We start from the raw sequence: 8,909 nt of genomic DNA on the forward strand, positions 1-8,909 counted from the left end.
GGACTTGAAGATATATGAGGTCAGTTTCATCTCAATCTATGGGGAAATGCCAGTTATCATCCTGCTGAGCTTGGTTAGATATTGTCATGTAGGGTGAGTAACGAGAAAACCTCTTAGATTTGCTGAATCTTTTATTAACCTCCCGAGGTTAATAAAAGGCAAGTCCGTTACGTTGCTTCACACGCACCCCTATGTCCATTATCTCGCATCATTGTTTCAGATGGACCACCAAAAAATTTACGGTGGATATATATATATATATATATAAGCTGAGCATTCCAAAGAAGAAAAATGTCGATTTTGGATTTGCTTCCTCATGTATAGTTTCTTTGATTTGTGGTATGCCTTTGAACTGAACAGCTCTACTGGAAGGACATTGAAAGAAGAGCATTCCAGCTCATAAGAACAGGTAGTAATTTGGTTTGAATTACAAGTTAATATAAGTTCAAGCAAGTGATCGTCAAAACCTTCTTGGTGCCATTAATGTTCAGTCTAGTGGATTGCTCGTATGATGTAAGATCTTTAAAACCAGAGGTGTTAAGTTGAAATGGAATGCAGTAAGTACATTGGTTCCAGTCCTGAAGTTTCCTACAATTCCAAATGATCCAAATGATTGTGGCAGAACCTTTTGAGATCCTAAACATGATATCACTGGAATGGTTGGCAATGTCAGGTTGCTAGCTAGCTCGAAGCTTGTAATAAGGCAAGTAAAGAGGGAAAAACAAAGCTAAGCATCAGAATAAAATAATGCAAGCTAAAGAAAACCTGGTATTATAATGTTGCTTTGGAATAAAGAAACTGACAGGGGTGAGTTGGAGGGAGTCAGGAGTGTCTTCCTATAGATTTTGGATCATCCCCAATGTTGGTGTAAGCAATGGCAGCAGCCAATCCATTTGGTTGCAAAATTGTGACAGAAACTTCAAAGATTAATCTCTTAAGTGCATCATGAAGAAATCTTAGCACTGTAACATTTACTGATTTATGAATCTGGCCTTTTTTTTTTTGTAATGAGACAAGAATAGCTACTGTTGAGTGGCATTGGTTCTGTAGAGTGATACCTTTAACCAGACCAACTTTGATTCATTTCACTGCTATGGTTGCTGAGAAGAGGGGAGACACTGTAAGGCCTAATCTTTTCACCTCTGGTTACAGCTGGTACTTGTGTCCTTTGTTCAACTCCTTGGGTTTTGGAATCTTTGGCCTGACAGATTATTCATTTCTCCATCTCTTATATTGTGTGATATGCAAGCATCGGATGATACAGCTCTTTTAGATCCTTTTTGCTGTTGAAATCTGGGTTTTATGAGTTCTGGCTTATATGGTTGTCTGCCTTCTGTCCTAATGCCATTTATCCATTTTCTTTGATTCATGTATCTTGTTGTGGTGAGTGTGTTCAGTAGGTAAATTCTGCTTTTTACAGATTCAGGAACTTTCTCTTTCACCTGCTTCATGTTTATCTTTGTGAGCTTATGATCCATTCTATTGGGCAGTGACATTAGACTGACCGAGATCGAAGTCAGTAGGTAGTCTTTCTTTGCTGGCTTGCCTTGATAGATCTAGGTTGTGTATAAGAGGCATTGGTATGGATATGCATGGAAAAGATGGGTGTAACTCACTCAAGAATGAGGATAATCTGGACTACAACTTCTCTGGGAATTCTTCTGATTGGCAACAATGCAATCCATCTATAGGTTGTTTGGATTCTGGAAATCCTTCGGCCGCTGTTAGCCAAGGAAATCAGATTGGTTCCACCCCATGCTCATCGATTTCCATGGCTGACCCTTTCAGTGCTGGTCTTTGGAACCTGTCCACAGAATCAACAAGCTTGGATTTGTGCAAAGATAAGTTGCAGGGGAGCAGCAATCAAATCACCGGGAATTCGATGTCGGTCGGAGGAACTCTATTACAAACTGGTTCTGGAGTTCTTCACCAAAGTCTATCACATTTCCCATCCGATTCAGCTTTCATCGAGAGGGCTGCAAGGTTTTCATGCTTCGGTGGTAGTGATTTAGGTGGCTTGATGAATCCTTATAGCGCAGCTCAATCACAAAGTCCTCATTCTAATGCTTCAAGAGAGAGCTCCGGAGCTCAGATTCAGAAGAATGAAATCAACATGATGGAAGCTGTCAGAGGTGCCTCATTGTCTACCACTGACCATGGATCAAAGGAAAAGGATAATTCACATGCAGCTGGGAATTCTTCTTCCACACTGCCTGCCGCTATGAAACGGAAAAGAACCAGTGAGGTAGTTCTTATCCCATTTCTCTCGCACATTCTTTTGTCTCTTCTCCATCGATCACAAGTAGGCATCTTAAGGAACACTACATTGTAGGACATGGCATTGGATCAAGCAAAGGTGGCCTCACAGATATCTGGTGAAATGGATGATGACAATATGGAACTCGAAAAGAAAGCCGAGCACAACAGTTCAACTGCTGCAACTTCCAGGCCCGGAGGGAAGCAGGTCAAAGATAGCAATGAATCGTCGAAGGAAGATTTCATCCACATCAGAGCAAGGCGTGGCCAGGCAACAAACAGCCATAGCCTTGCAGAAAGAGTAAGATCCTGACTCCTATACAGATTTCTTGTTCACCAGTCTACAATTATTTCATTTGGTCTACATCGATCCATATTTATCTTAGGTGAGAAGGGAAAAGATCAACGAGCGAATGAAGCTTCTTCAAGATCTTGTTCCTGGTTGCAGCAAGGTAGCTTTCTTGAATTGTCTTCAGAATTCAACATATGAAGCCTGTTCTAAGAATTCTTGGTACTGCCAACATTTGAATATAGGTCACGGGAAAGGCAATGATGCTTGACGAGATCATCAACTATGTTCAGTCACTACAACAGCAGGTTGAGGTATGATTTATGATCCAAACACGTTTTGTTATGCCTTGAGACATGAAACCTCTGCTGAAGAGTTGACGATTTATTTCATTCTTTTCATTGCCAGTTTCTGTCAATGAAGCTTGCAGCTATTAATCCGAGGCTGGATATCGACATTGAGGCTGTACTTTCGAAATATGTAAGTGGCAGCAGCCTTTGATCTGATGAAACTATAAATTTTTTGTTGCTTCCACTGCAGAAGTGTTCATCATCTGCTTGTTTATTTAACAGATGAGTGATGCTTATTATCATTGCATCAAAGCCACTCATTCATTTGGGTAATCCACTCTCATGTTCTTCCATATGACAGCTGCTTCAGACCTGCAACGGCCCCTCAGCTGCCATGGGTTCCTCATCAGGCATTGTTCGTCCTCCTCCATTACATCCATCTCAACAGGGTCTGGCTCAAGCTGGGTTATCAGGCAATGTAAATCTGCCTGATCTATTTAGAAGATCGATAAATGCTCAAATGACTGCACCACAGGGATACAAAGAACCAAAAATGCAGGTATACTCGCTTGTCTGGTCATATTCTTACAGCATCATGGACTGAATTCATAGACTTCTATTCTGTGTGATGTCAGAATGCAATAGTTTATCAGTTCATAACTTGTAATGATACTTCCGAAATCCTAAGATGAAAAAAATGAGTTCAATAAAAAGGAAACAGAAGGATCTAAGAAAATGTTGAAGAAATTCAAGACACAATGCACAACTTTCATTGATGAAAATGCTAACCAGTTGAATCATAATCCTCCTTTTACTATGATAGCAAATGTGGATTTTACAACTGATATTGGTGAAAAATGCGGCCCCGATTTTCTTTGCAGTTAAATTTGCAGCTGTATATTGCATTCAAATCAACTTTTGTTCAACTTGGTCAAGACTTCAGCTGAACTTGAAGAAAAAACCTTTCTTAATCATTTATCACTCTCTTGTTTTATGTGAAATAATCACTCATCTATAAAATGTTAACATCTCCATAACTCTACCGCATTGTGATTTCTCTTATCACTAATTCAGTTTTTATTTCTCTTGTTCAATCCAAGAAGGAACCCTATCTTCTTTTCAGAAACCTGTATGTTAGTGAAACAACCAACTTGTTGGATTCATCAGAAACTCAAGAATTTATGAACTTAATGTGCATCTACCTATGTTGTCACATCACATAATCATCAGCTAACGATAAATATTTACAATTTATAGTTTCTAGTTCTTGGTGGCACTTAGCTCTGCTTTTATGTGCAGGTTCCTAATGCATGGGATGAAGAACTCCACAATGTTATGCAAATGGCATACAATGGCACTGTCAATCTCAATACTCACAGAGTTCAACAGTAAACCTCAACATGTGCATGCAGTATCCGATCATGATTCTGCAGTTGTTGCTGACTGAACTGAGAGTTGCAAAGGCTCCAACAAAAACTTCACTATTGCCTTTGAACATCTTGTGCTTATTGGTTTTCGGGTTCGATCTTCTGCTAGAAAATTATGAAAGATTAAGGGGAAGATGCAGGCTGCACACTCATCTGGAAAACCATATTTCTCACTGAATAAATCTGAATCCTGAAGTGGTTTTGGTTGCCTGTTGTGTAAAGCAATTTGAGAGTTTCCTCTCCAATCTTCAATTGCATTCTCAGCTGAATATGTTGTACTCTGCCAATTAAATTTAAGAAATAGCATAATTATGTGGGCATGAAGTTTCTCTATCCACAATCAGAAGTGAAAGTTTGTAATCAGAACTTCAGAAGCTCAGATTGATTATTAGCAGACTGCAAAATAAGTTACATTCAAAATGTAAAGTACAAACAGTGAAGAAAAAAAGAAATAATAGTAACATTTAAACGGAAAAAAAAGTAAAAAAAATTATAATAGTATCAACGTAATACTAGTTCAAGATTAAATTGAATAGAAAAAAAATTAAGATGAAAGCAAATATATATATATATTACTCTTTTCAAAATGAAAAATACTTACAAGATCTTGAATTACTCTAAGACTTCAGCCATTTAATTCTAAACACTTAAAGATCTACACATATAGATGATCATCTATTTATAGGTGTATAATAACAATTTAAACCAAGAGACCCTTATCTTTAAAACTCTATCTAATCAATTTATTAAAAAGATAAAAGATAAAAAATCTTAAAATCCTTTGAAATATAATATTTTAAATCTTAAAAATATATATTTTTCAAGATAAATCTCTGTTTATTTCTCCGTGACTTTAATGATTTCTTAAAACAACTTTTCGAAATGAAATGATGTTCAATTTCAATATACTTAGTTCTTACATGATAAATTAAATTTATAATCAATTTTAAAACACTTTGATTATCAATCTATAAAATAATTGGTTTGTTAATTTGACAGTAAATGTTATTGATCAAATGTTTTAACTATATACATTCTTGAGCAGCAAGTAAAAAAGTATGTATGTAACTAAAAGATAACTAAAAGTAGATCTATTGCATGGTTATTATTTCTTACTATACTATGAGATATCATATAAAAAGATAACTAAAAGTAGATCTATGATTATCCAAATCACCTTCCAAATTAGTATGTATGTAACCATGCAATTCAAAATGAATACCCTTCTTATAAAATAATCTCAAATCAAGATATGACTTCCTTTGAGATTACATAAAATGATTTATAAGATTAATTGAAAATATAATTTTTTTTTATAATTATTAAGTAGATGAGTCTACCAATAAGACAATGAAAGAATGAGAGTTAGAAAAAACCTTGTTATCATTATAAATTAGCTTTATATTTACATCAAATGGAGTATAAATCTTCTCTCTTTTGTTAGTTCCAAACCTTTCAATAATTTTATTTATATAATTTATATGAGTGATAAATATGTTTTCTTTTATATTCATCAGGATCAAGAAAAATATTAAGCTCCCCTAAGACTTTCATTTAAAATCGAAGGGAAAGATCACTATGAAGTTTGAAAACTTGATTTTATCATTATCAATGATAATCATATCATACAAATAGAATATCATAGAAGAAAAATAATTATAGAAATAGAAATATTAAATAATATTTTCACTTTCGGAGCTTACTTTAACCCATAGAATATTTTCTTGAGTTTGAAAATATAATTTTATTTGAAAATAGAAGTATACCCCATTAATTGTTCCATATAAGTGAAGAAAGACATTCTTCACATCAAGTTGTAAAAGCTTTTATCTAGAACATGATGCTAGGGCAATTACCATCCTAATAGATATCATCTTAGTCATAACACTAAAAATTTTCTTATAATTCTCTTCATATTTTTTTAGAAATCTCTATTGCTACAAGTCTTGCCTTATATACTTCTATCTAACATAGACTTATTTACAAGTAATTAAATCTACATTTATAAACTTTGGTACAAGATCTCAAGTTTTACTTTTATGAAGAGTTTTTATTTCTTCTCCATGACATCCTTTTACCTTTTAGCACCTTTGACTTTATCAAAACAAGTAGGCTGAAGATTATCAATTGACCGAAAAAAGAAAAGATCACATATGTTTATATTATCTTCATCTCGATAATATATTGGTTTGACAATTTTTTTTATATTCTTAATATTAATTTTTTTTCTTCATGAACATCGTTACTCCTATCACTTTGCTCCACTATTGGCGATGAAAAAATAATATAAATAGATGCAAATGAGGGAAATAAAATGTCAAAATCTATAGGAGCACTACTGACAATAAAAACTTAGCCATAAGTTTTAATCATAGATCACTTTCACTGTTGTGATTGATATTTTTAAAGATAAATACTCATGGAGGATAATAAAAAAAATTTATCAAACATAACATATCTAAATACTACATACCTATATGTTTGTCGATCCATATATTATCAATCTTTCTTTCTTACATCATAGCTAATAAAGATGTATTTCTTGGTTTTAGTATTAAGTTTGTTTGTCTTTGAGTGTGATATATGAATATAGTAAAAAAAGTAAATACTTTAAAATATTTAATATTTGATTTCTCATCAAATATAAGTTCATATGGAACCTTCAAATTGATTGGACTAACAGAAGTTTGATAAATAATATAAGTTGTGCATGTCATATTTTTTGCATATAAGACTTAAGATAAATTCTTTAAATGAAGTCAATACTTACAAGTTTTCGCGAAATATCGAATCTTTCATTTTGTTACATCATTTTGTCGTAATGTAGTTGTACAAGTGAGCTTTCTCTTGATATCATGCTTTTGCAATAGAAGAATATATTAGAAGTGAACTCCCTATCATTATTAGTATGTAGTCTTTTAATTTTTCTTTTAAGAACATCTTTAACTGTTAACTTAAACTTTTAATTTTTTTTTTAAAAAAAATTCTTCATAAAGTAGACTAAGTGAATCTTGTAAAATCAATTAATAAAGAGAAACATATAACAAGAAACTAAATAAGATAAAGTTTGAATAAAAACTATTAGATTACTATTAATAAGTTCTAAGGAAAATTTATATATTAAAAATAACCTATCAAAGGGTTGCTCATGTGCTTTGTCATATTGATAATCTTCATAAACTTCATTACTACTAAAAGTAGTAAGGTTGGGAAGATCATTAACTATATGTTTTTTAATCATAATCTATAATTTGAGAAAAATTATATGATCAAATTAAGTATAGCACCACCATTTATACTCATCCTATCAACATAAGAGTTAGATGCAAATAAAATATATAATTATTTGATCCTTTTATGATGGTGTATTCTTTCTCCACCGCATGATAATTGTATCATTACAATCATATTGATGAAAATTGGTGAATTTAGTATCATCACCGATGAGATGATAATAATCAACTATCCAATCATATTCAAAGTTGATCTACGTCAGCCTCCACTATAATAGTTTCAACTATAAAATATTTACCTAAATCTTCTTTAATAGCATTAGAACAATCTTTTTAAAAAAAAAAATATTTTCTTTAATACCTTATCTACTTTTAATTTATATCATTATTCAAAGAAGACTCTGTTGTTAGTATCATTCTTTTTTTAATCTTTATTATTATCTTTTTTCTTATTCATAAAAAGAGTATCTTCATCGCCCCCCGAAGTAAAGACTCGTTCCTCGATGAGCTAAAGATTCTTGAGAAGTATAGAGATTTTTAATTCTACTAAAGATGATTGTTGAATCGATTCTTGAATAAATATAACATAAAATTTATATTCTTTTCGAAGATCACAAGTAATATAATGTTTTATTTGTACATCAAAAATATATTTCTAAGAGTGATATATTTAAACATAATTTTTTAATCTTAAAAAATTTAAAGATTATCTTGATAGTATTTACCAAATCATTCTCCAAATACTACGATCAAGCCACATTCTAAATCTCTAAAACTGATTTACAACTAATAAAAAGTGATAGATCTCTCTAACACAAATTTAGTTTTCGCATTTAATGGTCTCTATCTCTTCATGACATCTTCATCTATAGCATTTGATGTTATTGTTGCATTGCCAACAACCATATCTCATGAATCTTCTCCTTTGAAATAGGACTCTAAACAAATCTTTTAGACCTCATAGTTAGACTATTTGTGAAGTTTAGTATCAATGTTATCTTCTTTGTCAAGTAGATCTTAAAATTTATAGTAAAAAAAAGTTACTATTATAATTTATAGTAAAAAAAGTTATCTTCTTTTATGATGGTAATTTTAATAGAAAATCTTGAAATATAGATTATCACTCTTATGGCTATGATAACATGTAACAAAAGGAAAAGATCAAATATAAGTATAACACTTTCTCATATAGTTAGTAACAAAATACTACTGGACTAACATCAAACTAAATAAAAGAAGAAGAAGAAATTAAGATGAAAAAATTATATTAAACTTAAAAAAAAATACTTACAAGATTCTGAACTGACTTGAGTTCTATAGGTTTAAATGCTTGCAACTTGAATGAATTTATATTCACATGTAGATGTTATCTATTTATAGGTGCAGAATAACAATGTAAACCAAAAGACTTTTA

The 8,909-nt window shown here is 32.1% G+C and overlaps 1 protein-coding gene across 1 annotated transcript; it reads left to right on the forward strand.

Moving 5' to 3' along the window:
- The first annotated feature begins 1,122 nt into the window (after positions 1-1,122).
- LOC135607215 (transcription factor bHLH49-like) lies at positions 1,123-4,595 on the forward strand. Its single transcript, XM_065098837.1, has 8 exons — positions 1,123-1,383; positions 1,491-2,245; positions 2,333-2,557; positions 2,643-2,708; positions 2,791-2,859; positions 2,954-3,025; positions 3,197-3,394; positions 4,135-4,595. The coding sequence occupies exons 2-8, from the start codon at positions 1,583-1,585 to the stop codon at positions 4,225-4,227; spliced, it is 1,386 nt and encodes a 461-aa protein (XP_064954909.1). The 5' UTR covers positions 1,123-1,383; positions 1,491-1,582; the 3' UTR covers positions 4,228-4,595.
- Positions 4,596-8,909: the final 4,314 nt, after the last annotated feature.

This window comes from Musa acuminata, chromosome BXJ2-3, assembly GCF_036884655.1.
Source record: "Musa acuminata AAA Group cultivar baxijiao chromosome BXJ2-3, Cavendish_Baxijiao_AAA, whole genome shotgun sequence".
In the NCBI taxonomy this organism is placed as follows: domain Eukaryota; kingdom Viridiplantae; phylum Streptophyta; class Magnoliopsida; order Zingiberales; family Musaceae; genus Musa; species Musa acuminata.